The sequence below is a fragment of the Cydia pomonella genome, chromosome 14 (assembly GCF_033807575.1).
Source record: "Cydia pomonella isolate Wapato2018A chromosome 14, ilCydPomo1, whole genome shotgun sequence".
NCBI lineage: Eukaryota > Metazoa > Arthropoda > Insecta > Lepidoptera > Tortricidae > Cydia > Cydia pomonella.
The window spans coordinates 5,827,011-5,850,749 of NC_084716.1; the positions used below are offsets into that span (position 1 = coordinate 5,827,011).

A 23,739-nucleotide genomic window follows, 5' to 3' on the forward strand; every position below is an offset into this window, starting at 1 on the left:
CAAAATCTGAAGAAGTTCATGAAAGGTGTTTTGGGATTCAGTTCAACACAAAAAGACAACTGCACTTAATTGAGCTGGCTGTGTAAGAGAGAGATAGCAGTCTTTACCTGCTTCGCACGTGTTGTTTTCATGATTTTTTTCTTATCTTATCATGCCTAATCGCTGACGCTCAAATTTGTGAAAGTTGACCTTGACGTCCAAATTTACGAAAGATAAGTTTCAAATCTTTACAACCTGTAGATCAACCTGTGTGTTGAAAGAAAATGGGGACTTCAAAGCTGGCAGCAAAAGGGAACAGTGTCAATGTTTGAATCTCGATAACTTTACCGTTGCGTTCGTTGCTAAATCGTGAAAAAAATGAAGTTTATGAAAGGTTTTTTTAAGATAATTGTACATCGCTAGAAAGAACACAAAACACAGTTTTTTTTAAACAGTTTCAAGACCGCTGTCTCTTTAATTTTTTTTTTCATTGCAAATCAAAGTTGACATTAGACTAAATTTTTAGACGTTGTAAACATTTGAGGGCCAATAAAAAAAAAATTAGACGTTACGTGTCAGTAAATTTGACATTATTCGAGCCGTGCAACGTTAGAGATTACGATGCAGTAAAAATTGCATCTCTTTATCACTTACTTATTTTTTTAATGAAGTTTAAGCATATCGGCCCTGAAGATTTTTCATAAATTACAAGAAAAACGAAAAAAAATTATACATGGGCCCAAGAATTTTTTAGAGGGCGTAAGGTGATAGAAAATAACCCCAGCAATCCTCCAATTTTTTTTGGCTAACGATGCATCAAACACCCTGTAGTGTTAATTTGTTTTTTTTTTTTGAAAGAGGTTCATTTAGCTATAATTACACCCCAAACTGAATATCAATGATTGTGGTCGAGAAAATAATTTATTATTTTTTTATTATTATTTGTATGGAGCATAGGAGAATAATGGGATTTTCTTTGGAATTAAAAGGTAAACCCTAATATCGTCGCGGTGCTTATAATACCTCTCTGGCAAACCTTAACGTGTAACATGTATGGCCATTCGTTAGTGTTGACGTGAATTCGATTAACATTTAATCGGTAACCGCCCACTTTCCCGCAAGTACCCTTCCGTTGCTCTACGCAAGTAATTTCGTTTACAAATTGTATGGATTATAAAATTGTGATTGTACTTTTACATCTCGTATGTTTATTGATTTACTTACGACTTGATGAGTTTGCTGCCCAATATTAACAGCACCGCTTTCTGTTATACCTCCTTCGTTGGTCGAAATAATATTTTGTTCAACAGTACTGTTTTCATCCTCTGGATCTTCATCAACTTTAGATATACTGTCAGTAGGTGATTATTTTTAATTATCATAGTACCAAAAGGAGGATTTGTACAGTTAGTGATGTGGGACAAACACATTCTCAGGAGTATTGGTTTATTCTGATATATGATGCCTCTGCTAGGGTATATATTAGGTACAGGTGAGAGAGTGTGCGTGTCATATACGGTGCACTCTACCTACACCTCTATTCCAAAAGAAAAAAATATTATAAGTTAAGCAAAATATCCTTTTTTTTCATACTTATATGTAATATGTACTAGTATAATAAGAGTAAATAGTTACAATGTTAACGAACAATACGCTTAAATAAATTAAATATAAAATCAATATTTATAAACAAAACCTTAGTCGTAAAACAAAACAGAAGAATTAACATATGAAATAATTGACAAATTATCAAAGGTAATTTTAAACACAATTGCAGCACGCTTTGATGACGAAATGAAATTACTAAATACTTCTTACATACCGTAAAACGGTCCTACTTTGCTCCCCACCAGGTAAATATGCTCCAATTTTGTATTAAGTTTATGGCCCTTATAAGTCGATGTCTATGGTTCATACAGCAAAATTTCCGAACGCATTTGTTACACTGGACTATCTAGTTGGCAACACTGAATGTCAAAATTTCGTTCCGCCATTTTCTCTTTCTGTCAGATGTCACCGAGTGCCGCTACGAGAATTCGTTTAAAAAATATTATGAGAAAAAGTGACTTCCATCTGAAAAAGTTATCATCGATTCGCGGTAAGTATGTTTTGATGTATTCATATATATAATAAGCTACCCATTTCTTGCAATATTTCTAGCCGTTTCAAATTTTTTCGACGCTTAACCTCAAATTATTTTTCAAGTACCTACTTTGCACCACGTGTTGGGGTAACTTTGATCCTGGAGCATAGTTACCTCATGAAGTGAATTATGTTTATAAATCCTACAATATTATGGCATTTTGAATTAAATAGTATTTTTGTTTACAGCAAATCATGCCACGGGCTTATAGAAAAAAGGTGGGAGCTCGTAATTATAAAAAATATTCGGAGGACACATTGCAAGAATGTCTGAGAACTATAGTGATCGGTGAACTTACCCAAAGAAAGGCCAGTGAGAAATATGATATTCCACGTAGAACTATAATAAATCATTTGAAACTCCTGCGAACCAGAAGGCCATGTCGACCACCTGGTGCTCCATCTACATTTTCAGAAGAAGAAGAAAAGTCATTTGTGGATTTCTTTATAAAACTAAGTGAGCATGGTTTTCCACTGACAAACTTTGATTGAAAACCGAAGGATGAAATCCATTATGATTGGAAAGATGTATTGGGATGCATAAATCCACCAAAAAAAAATGGATGAAGGGAGATTTATTCCATTCCGGAACTGAACGAAATTTGGGGATAGGTATCTGATATCTAGGTACCCTACCTACCCAATTTATTAAAAAAAATGCTTGATCTCTTATTACATAATATTTAATTACGTTTTTGAGAAGGTTTTTTACGCATTGTTGATTAATAAGTAAGGAAAATGATACCTACCTATTGAGAGTTTTGAGACTGATTCTCTTATTGATTGCTTCAAACCTATCCTAGTTCTGTATTTTAGAAGACTGTTTTTGTTTCTTGTTGATTATTGTCTAAGTGAAATAACACTAAGCCTGAACAATATCGTAATTATAATAAAAATAAAACACTTCAACTAAATTTCAGTTTTTTTTTGTACCTATATTTTTTTGGATTTTTGTTTTTCCTAAAATTTACTTAAAAATGTGCACGTATGATTGTAAATTGTGTATTGTTTTATTGATGATGGTGTAAAACTGCACCAAACGCTTTAAAGTATTAATTTTGGGACAAGTTAAATTCAGAGGCAAAGTTACCCAAACAATGGATAACATTGCTCCTAAATTAAAGTTTTTATATATATACGAAACGGGATTTAGGCGTTATATGAGCATTCTGTTACGATAGTAGGGATGATCTACTTTCAAATGAAGTATATAAAGACATTACATACTATATTAATTTTTAGAAAAAAAAGAAATTACAAAAATTTGGAGCAAATTTTGGTGCAAAGTAGGACCGTTTTACGGTAGTTATTTTACTAGTAAAATTATTACTAGTCATAAGAAATATAATATAAATAAAAATATTTATAAACAACAAAAAATAAAAACTTCTTATTCTGTTTTGACGAAACCTGAGGTGGATGAGTTTTCTGTAATGTGACAAAGCCTGCGCTGTGGATCTGATGGCATGCTATTTTTTGGTTAATAAAGGAAATACCTAGCTTAAATAAAAACAAACATACATTATTCGAACATTATTATTAATATTGAAAAAAAAAGTTGTTGTTTCTTTAGGATTTGAGTTGTTGTCTTTTGGCATACAAGTTAACTTTACAAATTCATCATACTGGGATTAATGTTCTGTAAATTTTAACGGCAGACTATTCTGACTGCCATAAAGTATTTCCTGATTTTCAGAATTAGATTTCACATCTCTAGTTAGTGTTCTAACCTCTTGAACTTTTTCTGTGAAAATAGTGCCGCCATTGGAGTACAGTTTTCAGACAGTATCACATGGTACAATGATATTTTATTTATTCCAGTATGATTTCCAGTATTGTATTCTCAATTTGGAGTTGATGTTAATATCTCACTATTTGTAATAACTGACTGAGAAGCTTAGGAAGTTATTATAATAATGTCTTGCAAAGTATGTGAATCCGGAACTTCTGTGATCACATTTTCTTTTACTGACTGTCGTTACTTTTGAAATATTAAATATGGCAATTTAGTTATAATAATAAGAACATAATAAGGGATGTGTGCGTGTTGTTACTTCAAAGCATAAACAATGGGGGCATACTAATAAAAAAGATACGTCATACTTTACCATCAGCATTCTTTAGCCAGTTCGTTGTAGCTTTGTTGTTGATTACTTTTCTTTTGTTTGTTTGTTATGCATTCGATATTCGTCGTGATGTGTCAACTGAGAAATTGTTTGTAAAAGAAACATGTAAAGTAATCTGTACATCATCTGAAAATATCTGCGTACCACAGCCAACCGAACAGAAGTGGAGTAATATAGTCAAGGGGTTTTAAGAATATACTAATTTTCCAAATTGCTGTAGTGCAATTCATGGGAAACTTATAAGGATTATTAAGCGTCTAGCTAGCAGAACTAAGAAAACACTATTTCTCCATCGGACTTACAGCTGTGTGTGACGTAAATTATAAGTTTGTAACAGGTTTTGTCAACTTTTATAGAGCTATGGACTATAAGAATATTTCAGGGTTCCGAAGGTCTGACGCTTTGCTGTCACACTACACGTCTAGAGGGAGAGGGATTAGAAAAATAAGAACTATTTGTTTTAAGCTCAACATAATTAGACTAGTTAATTTCAAGAAATAATACAAAATCATCATAAGAGCTCATCGAGAGGAGGGCGGGTTTAGGGTCGGCAACGCGCATGTAGCTCCTCTGGAGTTGCAGGCGTACATAGGCTACGGAGACTGCTTACCATCAGGCGGGCCGTATGCTTGTTTGCCACCGACGCAGTATTAAAAAAAAAAAAAAAAACATGTTAACGACTCCGAATATGTTGACTATATCAACTCCTGGTTTATTTATTTGTTAAGTTAATATTATATTAAGAGTCAACAGATTCGAAGGTCATATTATCGGAAGAACGATTCAATTCAATAAATTAAAAATATAACGCATAAACATTTAAAAATTACATTTGATCGTTTTATCTTATTTCTAATGATGATATTGGAAGAAAACAAAGTTAATTTCCCTTCCTACTTCACAGGACTGTCAATGCAAGATGCAAGTTTTTTCCATATCTAGATTGGCGTATTTAAAAATCAACTGATTTATATTTACATCAATTACATTTTTTTTTGTTATTTTTATATTTTTTGACTGATTTAATACCTACATTATTAACATTTTTTTACTGATATAAATAATTTACGTGTTACTTATGTATGTTTTTCATACGTAAATTACGATAGCTACATCCGAGGCCCGAAAAAAAACAAAAGCGACTGAATATTGATTTTAAGGGGCCACTTCCATCGAAGTCGCAAAATAAATATATACTCACTATCATAGACGAGTATAGCCGTTTCCCTTTTGCTTTTGCGTGCAAAGATATGACGTCAAACACTGTTATCAAATGTCTAAATGAAGTATTTTATATATTTGGAACACCTATGTACATACACTCGGACAGAGGAATGTCCTTTATGTCTAGAGAACTTACCCAATACCTCGTCTCTCTTGGAATAGCTTGCAGCCGCACCACTCCGTATAACCCCCAAGGCAACGGTCAGGTTGAGCACCTAAATTTCACCTTATGGAGAACCATTCAGTTGAGTTTGAAAACAAAAGGCCTAGAAATAGCCGAATGGGAAAGGGTCCTACCTCTAAGCTTACACTCTATACGGTCATTGTTGTGCACAGCTACTAATGCTACCCCTCATGAGAGAATGTTCAGTCACCCTCGAAGGAGTCCTAACGGGGTATCATTGCCAGCTTGGCTTACCACCCCAGGACCTATTCTAATAAAAAGGAGCGTGCGAAATTCAAAATATGATCCAGCTGTGGAAGAAGGTCACCTCCTGCAAAGTAACCCAAATTACTCCTACGTTAGTGGTAAGTATGAGGACACGAGTGAAACGCACCGTAGCTATTTGCACACTGATTTATTGACAGTAGGCCTACCGCGGAGTGCGCGGGCGCAGCCGCTGCTAACCATACGTACTAGCCCTCCACCTTTATTTAACAATACCTTAAAAGTATTTCTTAAAATCTAAATTAAGTCTAGCTTTCCGCGGTGGCAAGGGTTTTAGGGCATTCGTGTCTTGAGGGTCTGAGTTCCCGGGTTGTTGAGATGACTGGTCCTCCGGGGAGGAGTAGACACGTTGGATATCCACGTTCTCGGATTTCTGAGAGCACTGACCCTCTGGGGATATATTATTACCCTCTTCCCCCTCTGCCGGATGAAAAGTGTCCGAGTCTTCAGGTGCGTCCGGAAGCGCCGGCATAGTCGGCCTTACGACTGGTTGGCTGACGCTTTGGGAGGCGACCGGGCCAGGCACGGGCAGGAATACGGTTGGCTCCTGTGTGCTCGGCACCATGTGTGTAGTGGGCACCATACATTCCGTAGTGGGTGAATTGGTTTGTTGCCCTTTGTATATAACAATTTGGTTGATATGTTTTTTTATAACGTTACATGTTTCTTTATCTTCTATTAAATACAACCGTTGACCTAGTTTTTTTGTTATTTTTCCTCTTACCCATTGAAATTTGTTTTTATTAATGTATTTCTTATATAATATCTGGTCCTCGATATTAAAATCGGTTCTTTCTGCGCCACCGTGATAATTAACCTGTAAGGACTGTTTATCTTTTACCGACGAGGCGAAGTTGGTGGACGATGATGGCGGTGAGTTTACATTGGTCAATAAGTCTAATCTGGACTTTAACTTTCTACCAAAAACCAACTGCGCAGGTGAAGTACCAGTGGTCGTATGAATAGAATTTCTGTAGTCAAATAAATACTTCATTAATTTACAGGTAATTTTAGCATTGGAAATATTTGACATAAGTACAGCTTTTATCCCTTTTTTAATTACTTTTACATACGTCTCGGCTTGTCCGTTGCTAGCTGGTTGGTACGGCGCACTCGTTAAGTGTGTTATTTTGTTTAGCGAACAGAACTGTTTAAAATCGTCTGACGTGAACGCCGTGCCATTGTCACTGACTATACATTGAGGGGTACCGAATCGAGACATCACTTCGCAGAGTTTCTCAATAACACTATGAGTCGTTGTGTTTGATTTCATATCGAAGCACTCGACCCATTTACTGTAAGCATCCACTATAACCAAATATGAGTGATTATTTATTGGGCCGAGAAAATCGATATGCAACCTTTGAAACGCGTACTCAGGATACGGCCATGGCACTACTGTCACCCGTGGAGGTGAAGGCCGTAGCTGAATGCATACGTTGCAAGCGCCAATGATTCTCTCAATTGCTTGGTCCACACCTGGAAACCAAAATTTCGAACGAATTTCCGATTTGCACTTAACTATTCCTAGATGCGAACTATGAACTTCCTGCAGAACTTGTTCCCTAAGCGCTAGTGGTATAACGATTTTGTGCCCTCTCATTAAGCACCCGTTCTCAACTGATAATTCGTTTCTGCATAAATGATATGGTTTTAAGTGGTTATCGCTAACCTTTTTCGGCCAACCATTCCTAACAAAGTCACATACCTTGTGCAGCTGAATATCCTTTAACGTTTCGCGACGCAAATCTTCAACTGTTATAGGTAAGCATCCATCTACTACGAAGTTTACATACGCCGCGCGGTCATCAAATTCTTGAGCTGTGACGTCACGCCCCGGCGACGATACGCTGTTGTTAAGTGCAAGTGGTGCGCGCGAGAGATAATCGGCACTATTATTCTGACTCCGTACGTATTCAATAACATAATTGTACGCCGATAAGAAAATTGCGTACCTCTGCAGACGATTTGCCGTGACCTCCGGAATACCTTTTTGGGGTCCAAATATAGAAAGTAACGGTTTGTGGTCTGTTCGGAGAATAAACGGCTGCGATCTACCATAAAGATAATGATGAAACCTTTTAATTGCAAAAATTATTCCCGTTGCTTCCCTTTGAATTTGGGAATAGTTTTTTTCGGCATCCCGTAAGACTCGCGATGCAAAGGAAACGGGCCGTTCAATTCCATCAGTACCTACTTGAGATAAGAGACATCCCAGGCCGACTGGTGACGCATCAGCTGTAACAATTATTTTAGCTGATGGGTCAAAATGCGCTAAAACCTGATCAGAGGACAACTGCCGCTTAATTGTCTCGAATGCATTTTGATGAATCGGCGTCCACGACCATTTAACGTTTTTCCTTATTAGGTCATATAGAGGGCTTAAAATGCTAGATGCGTCAGGCACAAAGTTACGATAATAATTAACTAGTCCTAAAAAAGACTGTAACTGAGCTACATTCTCAGGCCGCGGTGCCTTACTAATTGCAGCTACCTTTTCTTGCGATTTTGAAATACCTTGTTTATTTATTACATGACCTAGATACGATATCTCATCTTTAAAGAATTCGCATTTGTCTCTTTGCAGCGTTAAGCCGGCGTCCTTGAACCTCGCAAGTACATTATTCAATCTTTGCAGGTGCTCTGTCTTGTCGCGCCCCGTTATCAACACGTCATCCAAAAAGCATAATACGCCGTCCAATCCTGCTAACAACGTATTTAAGGCGCGTTGAAAAATAGCCGGCGAACTTGTTAACCCAAAAATTAATCTTTTATACTTAAACAGTCCGCGGGAGGTATTTATACATGTTATATTATTGGGATCATTTATGGGAAACTGATTGTAGGCCATAGACATGTCTAACTTCGAAAATTGAACTCCGCCGTGTAACTTCGCGAATAACTCATCTACCGTTGGTAGCGGATAGGTCTCCGCGATCAGCTGTTTATTGATAGTGCGCGAGTAGTCCGCACAGATACGCACGGAGCCGTCACGTTTTAACACGGGCACAATAGGCGAAGCAAACTCTGAATGTTCTACTGGTTCCAAAATTCCTAAGCCCACTAACCGATCGATTTCGTTCTCCACTTTACTCTTAAGCGCAAATGCAATTGGACGAGCTTTAATAAATACCGGTTTTGCGTTATCTTTTAAGTTTAAATTTATCTTGTATTTATTAAAGCAGCCCAGGCGGTCTACAAAAATATCCTTATAGTCAGATAGGGTTTGTTGTACCATATCTGTATCCGTACAATAATTGATTGGTGCGGGGGGAATTCGTGCTAACTCTAGGTCGAATTTCGAAATAAAATCGCGACCTAGGAGCGGTGGTCCACCATCTGGAATAACATAAATGTCCAAATGGATTTCGCGGCCGTCATAGAATATCGGTACATTAATTACGCCCGTACTATCCAATGTTTGTCGCGTGTAGCCGAATAGTTTTTTCTTTGGGGGTAACAATGGCACGTCGCTAAAATAAAATTTATAAGCTTTGTCTGAGATAGCCGAGACTGCCGCCCCACTGTCTATCTGGAACTTAATTGAAATGTTGTATACCTTTATAGTTTCGACCATAGGTGCCCCACCTTCCGAACGAATATGAAAAAACTCACCGTCATCACTTTCGTTCACCTCTTCCGACTCGATATATTTCACCGCCTTGCACATGTTACTTAAATGGCCCTTTGTTTGACACTTTCTACACTTATAATTTCTAAAACGACACTTTGTAGCACTATGTTTGTATCTACCACACACCGAGCACTGGACGTTAGACGACGATGCAGACGAGCCCGTAGATGCTTTTTCAATCTGGAACAGACCGCTGGCTTCCGTAGCCACCGGGGCTCCAGCTAGGCCAGTGGCAGCGCCACCGGTGCGAGCAACTCTGATACTCTCCGCCAAATCTATCGCCTTAGACAACGTGAGCTCCCCGACATTTTGCGCGAATAGCTTTTCGCGCTCTCGGCCCGGGAGCATACCCATTACAAATCTATCGAGAATAGCGTCCTCCATATTTTTAAATTCGCAGTGCGCGGCGAGGCCCTTCAGACGCGCAGCCCACTGCACGTGACCTTCGCCCGCTTGCTGGGTGGCCGAATAAAAATGGAAGCGTTCCACGTACCCGCAGCGTTTTGGTGTGAAATGAGCGTCCAAAATCTTCACCACATCCGAAAATCCTTTTTCTTCTAACGTAGCCGGTAATGCTAAATTACTTGCCAGCCGGTAGGTAGATTCGGCGAGTGCGCTTATCAAGATAGCTCGCCGTTTCACTTGCGCTTTATCTGTGTCGTCATTAATATCGTTGGCTATGAACCACTGAGTTAGCCGATTCTTGTAGGTTCTCCACTCTTGGGTTTCATGATTAAAAACCGAAATTAACCCAAAAGTACCAGCCATCGCCGCCAATTTGGTAAGTATGAGGACACGAGTGAAACGCACCGTAGCTATTTGCACACTGATTTATTGACAGTAGGCCTACCGCGGAGTGCGCGGGCGCAGCCGCTGCTAACCATACGTACTAGTTAGGTACGCTGATGGAAGAGAGGGTCTCATATCAAATAGACATCTGGCACCAATCCCCTCAGATGATGAATATTTTTCCATATCCTCTGATGACACTGACGATGTGCCTGAGGCTGAGGACGAGCCATCTGAAGTTGTGGCAGAAGAACCTCCTGCGTCTGTCAATAATAGAGAGCCATCAGCAGTACAAGAGCCGAGACCACCAGGCACACCTCAAGTCGAAGTTCGGCGTTCGACGCGTGAGCGGCGGCCGCCGACCTACCTGGAGGACTACCAGACATCTTAGGAGGGGGTGAATGATGTGTATCTCTATGGTCGTTTCCATGGAGTGATTATTACATTGATGTCTGTTTCTGTCATTACTATATACGCTGTATTTTTAGCTGAATAAAGCCAAGTTTCCGTATGGTTTGTCTATTATGTATCAATAACTTATGGAAATAATACTTTACTTTTACCTTAAAGTTTATGACCGCAGCATACGACCACGGCTGTCCTTTAAATATGTTTGTGAATATTGAATAATCAGTATAAAAAGCAAATTGTATAAAAGTTGGTCCCAGATAAGTATTTCAGGATTTTTATAATAAATCACCCCCAACCCTTTAAATTAAAAACAACATACCCACACTTTTTTTTACCTAATTTAACCAAAACCCATGCAACATTTTTTGCTCCTTATGACCAGGAGTGCAATGTTAAAATCTGTCGGGTTACCTACAGTGCATGCCGCCACAATCTACGGACGTGGCTGCAAGATACGCATCGATCGTTCTATTTCCGTTCGGTTCATACTTTGTGTTTCTCTGAAAAACTCAAGTGAGTATGCCTGACTCGAAGCTGTATGTTGTGTTATTTTTAACAGTAAAGTACTTGGAACCATTTGCGGTCTAGTATGTCGTCCTTCCAGAACCAATCTCTCGAAGTGATTTTGCCGCGGGAATGGTAGGTTTATCCGGAGGCAACTTTGACCACCGAGTTGCTCTGGGTCATCACAAATCAAAAAGCTCATCAAACAAGTATCCGTGCTTTTTATAATGGCGCTTCTGCAATCCTCGGAGTTCGATGGGCTTTAATGGTGTAATTAGATTGCGTTATCAGAAATGAATAATCCTTACGTCGGTAAATAAATTTATGCAAAATAACTTCAGAACGAATCAAAACGAGTCAAATCTCTATTATTCGATATTCTTTTTCTAAGATTTTCGAATATAAGCGACGAAGAACCGGCGGAGAATCGTAGTCAGTCGTCGGTAATCAGTCGTCAAGCAATCCAGCAATAAGAAGAAGCGAACCAGAAGCGGTTCTATAGCGCAGTAGGGATAGTTAGGAGTATTGTTGTACCCTTTGTATCGCGAATTAATAAAAGTCAGTTTTCGATTATTCGTAGTTTATTTAGCTATCTCTCCTCGCGCATCGCATCGTCCCTCTTCACGCGGCGGCGTAGTAGGCCGTGGTCTCAGTCTTGGCAGTAGGAGCGAGGGCGACAGCCAAGTGCCTTCTCCGTAAGCTATCGTCGGTAGATATAATGCCGCGGACTGCTATAGAAGTATATAAACCATGTTTAAATTATATTAACCATATTTGTGCCAAGTAGAACTGCATGTTTGGGTGTTTTATTCCCAAAAAATGGGAAGTTTATCCCAAGAGAATCATTGAAATTATTTTGGAACAAGATCTTTTTACATATTGGAACAAGTACAAAAGGCTGGATAAGGCAGGAGTTGTGATAGCGGGTGTGGCAACGATTTCAAAAGAATATTACCCTTGTCTGTGGTTAAAAAAAATTGACGACCAAGCAATTTTACCATATATGGACTACTCTTTTATTTATCTGGACTGTTTCTACTGTGAAAACTGTAAACATTAACCCTTAGAAAGTGAATAATAATGAAAATGAAAAATGAAAATGAAAATATTTAATTCAGACACCAAGTATCCATATTGTTGTCTACAAGACTGTGTTAGTAAAATAACAAGAAAAATCTTAAAAATAAAGTTAACATTAATGTTAGTGGAACACATAATGCTCATTGGATCTAACATGCATTGTCATCCAGTGAGTTATAAGAGGGCTATCCACCCTTTCCGCAATCACCCTCAGGAGAGTGTTGGTACTGCCCCGCACGCGGTCCCACAGGGACGCCACCCTCTTACGCAGCACTGCGTGGAAACCGTCTGTGCTCCACTCAACGAACATTGCTGACGCGCTGCAGCGCCAGGGCAGCCCCAATAAACCCCTGAAAGCGTTGTTGTACTGGACACGCAGAGCACTAAAGGTTTTTTGGGTGTAGTTGCTCCACAGGTTGCACGTGTACAGGTTTTGGCAGTAGGTTTTAAATAATGTAATTTTTACCTCTCGGGAACAGCGAGCAAACCTGCGTGACAACATGTTACCCCTAACCGATAGTGCTCTGCGTTCCCTCTCCAGGTCTTCATTATCTTTTAGAGTGTCTGTGACCCAATGGCCCAAATATTTAAATTTTGTAACTGTCTGAAGAGGAGAACCGTCTAGGTTAATAGGTGGTATAGAATACGTTTTAGTACCAGACTTAAAGACTAAGATCTCACTCTTCTTGACATTATATTTGAGCCCGTGGGCCACAGAGTATCTCTCACATATACCCAGCAAGACTTTTAATGCGTTTATTGAGGGGCTCAGCAGCACCATATCGTCGGCATAGCTAATATTATTAACAAAACTGCCGTCCACTGAACAACCTACACCAGCGCCATAATAATAATAATTGAATATTTTGTAATTTTCAATGTGATTTCCCTATTTTTTTGAATGCGCATGCATGTTTACCTCAAATCGTAAAACCAATTATTAACATTGTACAAACTCTAACGAACACTTGGAATGGATTGAATTTTTTCTATCTCGAGATCGGAAACTTGCCTAGTAACGCTGCAACAGATACAAGATCTACCGGTAAGTGTTACACATACACATGTGGAGTTGCCCATCGACTCGCCATAGTATTAAATTATGAACGTACTTTGTACCAACGTTGAGGCATAGAAATAATCTTATCGAATTAAAATTTACCACAGGAGACTGAAGAGGTACAACTGGTAAAGGCGATGATTATTAATATAATGGAACGTTTGCGTGATCAAGTCTCTTCTGCATCATCTGGTTTAGACGATGATGATCACTCCTCTAACGAAACTTGTTTAGTTAGAGATTGTTTATAAAAACAGAAAAGAAAAGAGTTTTAATATAGTATGTCTCCCACCGAGGAGACAGCAGCACCTCTACAATCTGTGCTCACAGCCTCTCCTCATGTGTGGAGGGACCTCATCAAATTGGGAAAGGTCAATATTGACCTTAAAAAAGTTCAATTGGAAAACTTCTCCCTCCCTTGCTGCAGTGCTTTAAATGTCTTCAGTTTTGACATACTAGCAAAAATTGCAGTGATCCTAATCACATATGCTTCCACTGTTCGGCTGACAACCATGAATTTAAAAGCTGTCCCAATAAGAACGACAAATCTAAAACCAACTGTCACAATTGCACCAGATATAGCACTAAACATAACATCAAAACTGGAAAAACTAATGATGGCGCCTCTTCCGAAAATTGTACAAGAATTCATCAAATGCTGCAAAAAATTAAGTTGTATACTTACAAGCAACACAAATCGCAGTAAAGACGCCATACACGAAATTTCAGTACACGTAGATAAAAATAAAAATGTGTGTTTATTTCTGAACCTCAGCCCCATATTAGAAACAATAAAATAATCAGAAATCAGAAATATTTATTGTGCAAAGTGTGTAGGTACAAGAATATGACTTAGGTACATTTTTTGATGAGTATCAACAGTTTTACCCTTCTCGGGTATACAATTATTTTTAACTTCAACTAGGTTTTAATATTTTATCTTAAACTATATTTTAATATACATTTAGGTTTACATAGTTATAAAATTCTTTTAAATTATAGAAGACTTTGTCTATTAAAAAGTTTTTTAAGCATCTTTTAAAAGTATTTCCTTCGAGGCTTTTTATTTCGTTTGGCAGGTGGTTGAAGACATTAATAGCAGATATGAACGTACTTTTTTTATATATTGAGGTGCTAGTTCCCGGAAGTACCATATTGTACTTATATTGTGATCTGATATTTTCTTTGCATGAACGCTTTGTGAAATATTCAGGGTGATTTTTTACAAATAGGCTTAATTCTAATATATAAATACCGGTAAGGGTCAAAAAACGCTTCTCCCTAAACACTTCACGTAGCGATTCATCCATGTACATTCTAAAAACAGTTTTTAAGCATCTTTTCTGCAATATAAATGTTTTATCAACATCAACAGAATTTCCCCAAAAAATTACTCCGTACGTCAGTAATGGGTAGACTGTTCCATAATATGCACTGATAACAATTTTTTCGTTGCAAGTTTCTGACAATATCGAAAAAGCATAGCATCTACTAGATTTTTTATTTATTTATCTCATTTATATGTGCCTTCCAATTTAAATGTGTATCTATTTCAACGCCGAGAAAACTAACATGGCTTACGTCATCTACTGACGTATTCGCATTTGACGCTACAATAGATTCAGGCACAGTTTTTAATTTGTAAAGTTTAAAGAGTCATCCTTACAATTTAAAAATAGGGGTAGCGCGCAACATGGTTCGTTTCAAAACGCCGTGTGACATGCTTAGAAGCACTGCAGGCATCTCACGCGGTGTCGTACTATGGACGTCCAGACGGACCCCCGAATTTTACGTACACAGGGAGTGCAAACTGATATGGTACAAAAAGAAACAATAATCTCAATTACTTTGCTGCGGGACACCAATAAGTTACAAAGTCTACGACATACACTGAGTATATATAGGGGAGAGGGGGGCAAGACGGGGTGGCGGGCAAGACGGGGCAACGGCTGTATACCGCGCTAGAATCGACCAATCAGAAGCCCGCTAGCGCATGACGCTACGCCGCCATGATGTCTATCAGTTCACGCGGTGAGCGGCTAGACTGAAGGTTACGCACGTAATTTAATCTCAAAAAACTGTTTTTTGTCGTTTTGCTTGTTATTTTTGCGTTTTGTTTGGTGTGTGATTGCTGCCTTTACATACGCAGCACGGAATCGGCGATAAATAATTGCTATGGAGCAACAACCACGCAAACAGGTACGTACTTGTCGTTTTCGAACGCGGCAAGTGTCATTTATTTAAAATTTGTTGAATCTGTTTAGGCACGCACGGGCAAGATGGAGTACCGGGTACCCCATCTTGCCCGTGCGTATTTTTAAGAAAGTTTTGAAATGATTATAAAGTTGTGGATTTGAATATCTTTAAATATTTTGTTGTAGAATGGTGAAAACGTATAAGAGAAAAACAAATAGAGCAGAATGGTCAGAGGAAGCTATGAAAAATGCGGTGGATGCTGTAATAGAAGGAAAAATGGGTTACCTGTCGGCAGCAAAGACATTTTCTGTCCCTCAGACGACTTTAGAAAGAAAAGTCAAAGTAGTTAGAGAGAAGTTGTCAGACGGTACTTCCACTAGCTATGAATTGAAAGTTCGTTTAGGCCCTAAAGATACGGTTTTTTTCTAAAGAAGAGGAAAAAGAGCTGTATAATTATATACTAGACATGGAAAGTAGACTGTATGGTCTTACAATAAAAGACTTAAGGGGTCTAGCGTACAGTTTGGCGGTTAAAAATAATAAACAACATCCATTTAATAACGAGAAAAGAGAAGCTGGGAAAGATTGGGCACACAACTTTCTCAAGAGACATCCTGAATTGTCTATTCGACAGCCTGAGAGTACTTCAGCAGCTCGTGCTGCAGGATTTAACAAGCAAGTTGTAGATCAGTTTTATAACTTTTTGGGGAACGTTTATGATGAAAATAATTTAACTCCTGACAGAATTTTCAACTGTGACGAGACAGGTATTTCTATTGTTCCAAAAACCAAATCAAAAATAATAGCCAAAAGAGGGCGAAAGCAAGTCGGAGCGATCACTTCTGCAGAAAGAGGGACAACAATAACTGTTGAAATCTGTTTCAGTGCAAGTGGCCTATACATGCCACCCATGATGGTATTTCCTCGAAAGCGTATGGACCCGCAATTAATGCTAAATGCTGCACCAGGATCTTGGGGAGTATGCAGTGATTCGGGCTGGATGACAACGGAACTCTTTGCTGGCTGGTTTAAGAAATTCGTGGAATTTAGTGGAGCAACAACAGAACGACCTGTCCTGCTGTTGTTGGATGGACATAGTACTCACACTCAAAACATTGATCTCATGGAGTAATCATTCTATGTTTTCCTCCACACACTACTCACCGACTTCAAGTTGCTGATGTTGCATACATGAGGCCACTCAGCACGTATTATGACCATCAAATCACAGCATGGCTACGCAGTAATCCGGGGATGATCGTCACGGTGCGGCAAGTCGCAGAAATTTTTGGAAAGGCTTTTATACAAGCATCAACGATGTCTACAGCAGTAAATGGATTTAAAAAGTGCGGAATTTGGCCATATGACCCCACAGTTTTTACTGAAACTGACTTCGCTCCATCTCTAACCACAGACATCCCTCAACCAGAGCCGTCACCAGTTACTGAAACACCAATAACGGTTTCTGCAGAATCCAACAACGAAATACCAATGGAGATCGGTCTCACGGGAGCGACGTCATCGACCACTGTATCAGACAATGCCATACTAACTACTACTGTCGCGGCTTCCACAGCCGAATCCTTGTGTGTGTCTGCGTCCTCTGTGGATTCTCGAACAGAATCAAGCACCGTTTTGGATGTATCTCAGAGTTCAGCTATTTTACCAGTATCATCAGCACCTGAAGATTTACAGTTGCAACCCTCCGAAGTTGAAATGGAACCATTGATTCAAACAGCAGCAAAGTCACCAGAACCTGGATGTTCTACTTATAGACCAAGTACGCCACGAGAATCTAGTTTCATTGTTGCTAGTCCCCAACAAGTTATGCCTTTTCCTGCAACAAGGAAAATTACAAGAGCACCAACAAAGAGAGGAAAAACCGCTATTATTACCTCATCGCCCTACAAAAATGAGTTAGAAGATAAAATAAAAAAGAAACAAGAGGTGGTTGACGCTAAAGAGAAAAGGAAGGCTATAAGAGAATTAAAGAAAACTCAAAAAAATACCGTTGCCAATAAAAATAAAGTGACCAAAAAGAAAAAAAATACTAAAGCTACTCGAAAATCGACAGTAGGATCGGAAAATAGTGGTAGTGAGTCAGAAAATCCTCCGTGTTTATATTGTCACGGTCTCTATTTAGAGTCCACAGAAGGCTGGGTGGCGTGTTCGGCATGCCGAAAATGGGCACATTGTAGCTGTGCAGGTGTTGAAGACGAGGATGAAGAGACTGCCTTTAAATGTGAAATTTGTCCATAGCGTTTTACTGATTAATGTCGTGCAATTCCTTAAATTACTAAAAATTCCTATCGCCTCATCTTGCCCTGTAAGTGTACCCCATCTTGCCCTGTAGGTGTACCCCATCTTGACCCATAGGGTGCCCCGTCTTACCCCACTGGGGGGGCAAGATGGGGCGATAGGTAGGTTTGCGATTGTTGATTTTTTTAAATTTTATTATGACACTAGAGTTCCTAAGGAGTATTGATTATAAAAGACTAATTACCAAAGATGATTCTAAAAATAAAAAAATGTTTAAAATATTAAAGTTTTTTTTTTATTCGATTTCAAACCTTAAGTCCCCCGTCTTGCCCCCCTCTCCCCTACACCCGTTAAAGGAAACAGAACCGGGAATAAGGCGCCTCATGACCCATGAAGAAAATGAAATTAGTCATAATATGTGCTTACCACTTGTATCGCAACCTTACTAGGTCAGAAAAATTTTTTTTGTGGCTGCTCAGGCTTTTTAATCACTAAAAATTATTTATTTAGCTAGTCGCCTACAGCCCACAAGCACGTTGTCAGAAGAAATTTGGAACGCACGATCGACCAGGAAAAATGCCACAAGGCAGCGTGCATTAATTTGGTGAGAATGCCAGAAAAATGGGTGCCAGAGCACCACCAACCACCGCTCCAGCATCGACAACCGCAACAACCGTTGGAGATGTGGTTTAAGCCGCAACAACAATCGGCGCAGCTGCCACTTCAACCAGAGTCACAGATAGATAATCCAGAATGTGTTTCCAACAATTATAATCCAAAGAATGCTGTGAGTGCATATGCTTCGTCCCATTCGATGTTTTCATCCGAAACGGGACAACCCGATCCGGCCGCACAGATGCAGTCTGACCCAGAACGCATGCAGCCCCATTTTCAGTCACAACCGTTTACTGAATATCGACCGCCGACACCGTACACCCCCCAGCCGCGTGTATCCGCCGAGTACCCCGGGTACTAGAGTACCGATCTACTAGAGTTGATAGGGGTGTGCAACCATCAGTCGCTCATCACTATATACCCACAGCGACGGCGATACGCCCCCCGAAGCTCCCACAATGCCGTCTACAGACCGCTCTGAAGCGGAACCCCCAGCAGAGTCAGCGCCCCCCCGACAATGAGAGCAACAGCTCCAGTAGCAGCAGCGACTCTGAGAGCGAGGAAGAGTCATCCTTACAATTTAAAAATAAGGGTAACGCGCAACATGGTTCGTTTCAAAACGCCGTTTGAGATATTTAAGAAGCACTGCAGGCATCTCACGCGGTTTCGTACTATGGACGTCCAGACGGACCCCCGAATTTTACGTACACAGGGCGTGCAAACTGATATGGTACAAAAAGAAACACTAATCTCAATTACTTTGCTGCGGGACACCAATAAGTTACAAAGTCTACGACATACACTGAGTGTATATACACCCGTTAAAGGAAACAGAACCGGGAATAAGGCGCCTCATGACCCATGAAGAAAATGAAATTATTCATAATATGTGCTTACCACTTGTATCGCAACCTTACTAGGTTAGAAAAAAAAATGTTTTTGGCTGCTCGGGCTTTTTAATCACTAAAAATTATTTAGCTAGTCGCCTACAGCCCACAAGCACGTTGTCTTAAGAAAATTGGAACGCACGATCGACCAGGAAAAACGCCACAAGGCAGCGTGCATTAATTTGGTGGGAATGCCAGAAAAATGGGTGCCAGAGCACCACCAAACACTGCTCCAGCATCGACAACCGCAACAACCGTTGGAGATGTGGTTTAAGCCGCAACAACAATCGGCGCAGCTGCCACTTCAACCAGAGTCACAGATAGATAATCCAGAATGTGTTTCCAACAATTATAATCCAAAGAATGCTGTGAGTGCATATGCTTCGTCCCATACGATGTTTTCATCCGAACCGGAACAACCCGATCCGACCGCACAAATGCAGTCTGACCCAGAACGCATGCAGCCCTATTTTCAGTCACAACCGTTTACTGAATATCGACCGCCGACACCGTACACCCCCCAGCCGCGTGTGCCGGGTACCCCGGGTACTAGAGTACCGATCTACTAGAGTTGATAGGGGTCGTGCAACCATCAGTCGCGCATCACTATATACCCACAGCGACGGCGATACGCTCCCCGAAGCTCCCACAATGCCGTCTACAGACCGCTCTGAAGCGGAACCCCCAGCAGAGTCAGCGCGCCCCGACAATGAGAGCAACAGCTCCAGTAGCAGCAGCGACTCGGAGAGCGAGGAAGAGTCATCCTTACAATTTAAAAATAAGGGTAACGCGCAACATGGTTCGTTTCAAAACGCCGTTTGAGATGTTTCAGAAGCACTGCAGGCATCTCACGCGGTTTCGTGCTATGGACGTCCAGACGGACCCCCGAATTTTACGTACACAGGGAGTGCAAACTGATATGGTACAAAAAGAAACACTAATCTCAATTACTTTGCTGCGGGACACCAATAAGTTACAAAGTCTACGACATACACTGAGTGTATATACACCCGTTAAAGGAAACAGAACCGGGAATAAGGCGCCTCATGACCCATGAAGAAAATGAAATTAGTCATAATATGTGCTTACCACTTGTATCGCAACCTTACTAGGTTAGAAAAAAAAATGTTTTTGGCTGCTCGGGCTTTTTAATCACTAAAAACTATTTAGCTAGTCGCCTACAGCCCACAAGCACGTTGTCAGAAGAAATTCGGAACGCACGATCGACCAGGAAAAACGCCACAAGGCAGCGTGCATTAATTTGGTGGGAATGCCAGAAAAATGGGTGCCAGAGCACCACCAACCACTGCTCCAGCATCGACAACCGCAACAACCGTTGGAGATGTGGTTTAAGCCGCAACAACAATCGGCGCAGCTGCCACTTCAACCAGAGTCACAGATAGATAATCCAGAATGTGTTTCCAACAATTATAATCCAAAGAATGCTGTGAGTGCATATGCTTCGTCCCATACGATGTTTTCATCCGAACCGGAACAACCCGATCCGACCGCACAAATGCAGTCTGACCCTGAACACGTGCAGCCCGATTTTCAGTCACAACCGTTTACTGAATATCGACCGCCGACACCGTACACCCCCCAGCCGCGTGTGCCGAGTACCCCGGGTACTAGAGTACCGATCTACTAGAGTTGATAGGGGTCGTGCAACCATCAGTCGCTCATCACTATATACCCACAGCTAGGGCATGCAATCCGTGATCCCGTGATCACGAAATCCCGGGATCACGGGCCAGTTTTACGATATTACAATACCGGTATTTCAAAGGACCAATATCGAAATATCGGGATTTCGAAATTCATTTTTCTAAGTAGATTTCTAAAGAAATAATACACGGCAATTATTACCTCTATCTCTATATTTGTTATTATTTAACACTTTAGATGGCCTGGTTTGAAAAAGTATTTAAATTTAAAATAACACATGGTGGTGCATAGCACAAAGCTCGGGAAGTCGGGAACACTCGGGGTTTTCCGTCAGATAATCGAGCCGCGCCGCAGGTAAACGGTTTGCCGCCATGAAGGACTTGGATTGGACCATATCGTTATCTATTGTTTTTGCATAGATAGTATTAGGATAACTGCATGCCTTAGTTGCTAAATAGCCACGATCACCGAAACTACGTATGTGTAGCCGATTTGTAAACAAAAATACACTATTTGGTTTATGTTGGTAGCTGGTGCTTAACTTTTTATTTGACTGACGTGACATTTGAATTATGTTGTGTGTTTTTTAGTGAATGTTTATGTACCCGACAACGGAGGAAAATGTAAGTAATAGAAACCTTATTTATATTTATGTGAATTTATATTAGCTTATCGGTCTAATAAAATTATCGTCAGTTGAATTTATATGATTTTCTAATCGTCATTTAAAATTAATAACTACTTACGATTACGATACTGTTTTACGATGTTGATTTTTTTGCATTTGTATATTAGATTCTAATTATTTACTGTTATTTAGCGTATTTTTAATGACAATTTTATTCTTAATAATGACTGCCGCCTTTAAAAACAAATGATGACTAATATTATGATGTTGATTTCTTTGAATTTTTCTTTATTTTTATTGTTGTTGATTTAGCGTTTATTTTTATTTACATTTGTATTTTAATGTTAATATTGTTGATTTTTATGTCCATTTTATCCTTAATAAAGACTGATTTACCACGCAAAGGACTTTTTTTTAAATATTTCTTAATCCCGGTATTAATCCCGTGATCCCGGTATTGGAACTCAATATCGGATTTCAATATCGGGATTGAAAATGGTCCGATATTGCATGCCCTACCCACAGCGACGGCGATACGCCCCCCGAAGCTCCCACTATGCCGTCTACAGACCGCTCTGAAGCGGAACCCCCAGCAAAGTCAGCGCGCCCCGACAATGAGAGCAACAGCTCCAGTAGCAGCAGCGACTCGGAGAGCGAGGAAGAGTCATCCTTACAATTTAAAAATAGGGGTAACGCGCAACATGGTTCGTTTCAAAACGCCGTTTGAGATGCTTAAGAAGCACTGCCGGCATCTCACGCGGTTTCGTACTATGGACGTCCAGACGGACCCCCGAATTTTACGTACACAGGAAGTGCAAACTGATATGGTACAAAAAGAAACAATAATCTCAATTACTTTGCTGCGGGACACCAATAAGTTACAAAGTCTACGACATACACTGAGTGTATATCCACCCGTTAAAGGAAACAGAACCGGGAATAAGGCGCCTCATGACCCATGAAGAAAATGAAATTAGTCATAATATGTGCTTACCACTTGTATCGCAACCTTACTAGGTTAGAAAATTTTTTTTTGTGGCTGCTCAGGCTTTTTAATCACTAAAAATTATTTATTTAGCTAGTCGCCTACAGCCCACAAGCACGTTGTCAGAAGAAATTTGGAACGCACGATCGACCAGGAAAAACGCCACAAGGCAGCGTGCATTAATTTGGTGGGAATGCCAGAAAAATGGGTGCCAGAGCACCACCAACCACTGCTCCAGCATCGACAACCGCAACAACCGTTGGAGATGTGGTTTAAGCCGCAACAACAATCGGCGCAGCTGCCACTTCAACCAGAGTCACAGATAGATAATCCAGAATGTGTTTCCAACAATTATAATCCAAAGAATGCTGTGAGTGCATATGCTTCGTCCCATACGATGTTTTCATCCGAACCGGAACAACCCGATCCGACCGCACAAATGCAGTCTGACCCAGAACACGTGCAGCCCGATTTTCAGTCACAACCGTTTACTGAATATCGACCGCCGACACCGTACACCCCCCAGCCGCGTGTGCCGAGTACCCCGGGTACTAGAGTACCGATCTACTAGAGTTGATAGGGGTCGTGCAACCATCAGTCGCTCATCACTATATACCCACAGCGACGGCGATACGCCCCCCGAAGCTCCCACAATGCCGTCTACAGACCGCTCTGAAGCGGAACCCCCAGCAGAGTCAGCGCGCCCCGACAATGAGAGCAACAGCTCCAGTAGCAGCATCGACTCAGAGAGCGAGGAAGAGTCATCCTTACAATTTAAAAATAGGGGTAACGCGCAACATGGTTCGTTTCAAAACGCCGTTTGAGATGCTTAAGAAGTACTGCCGGCATCTCACGCGGTTTCGTACTATGGACGTCCAGACGGACCCCCGAATTTTACGTACACAGGAAGTGCAAACTGATATGGTACAAAAAGAAACAATAATCTCAATTACTTTGCTGCGGGACACCAATAAGTTACAAATTCTACGACATACACTGAGTGTATATACACCCGTTTAAGGAAACAGAACCGGGAATAAGGCGCCTCATGACCCATGAAGAAAATGAAATTAGTCATAATATGTGCTTACCACTTGTATCGCAACC

General features: G+C 40.2%; 1 protein-coding gene across 3 annotated transcripts; it reads right to left on the reverse strand.

The window, feature by feature from the left end:
• Nucleotides 1-5,834: 5,834 nt before the first annotated feature.
• On the reverse strand, nt 5,835-10,734 carry LOC133524788 (uncharacterized). 3 transcript variants are annotated; one of them, XM_061860926.1, is made up of 2 exons: nt 9,680-10,734; nt 5,835-6,736 (listed from the first exon to the last, which is right to left on the reverse strand). In XM_061860926.1, the coding sequence occupies exons 1-2, from the start codon at nt 10,319-10,321 to the stop codon at nt 6,137-6,139; spliced, it is 1,242 nt and encodes a 413-aa protein (XP_061716910.1). In that variant the 5' UTR covers nt 10,322-10,734; the 3' UTR covers nt 5,835-6,136. The 3 variants fall into 3 exon arrangements, with proteins under 3 accessions (XP_061716910.1, XP_061716912.1, XP_061716911.1); XM_061860928.1 differs by having other exon boundaries at nt 9,535-10,734; XM_061860927.1 differs by having other exon boundaries at nt 5,835-6,745; nt 9,535-10,734.
• Nucleotides 10,735-23,739: the final 13,005 nt, after the last annotated feature.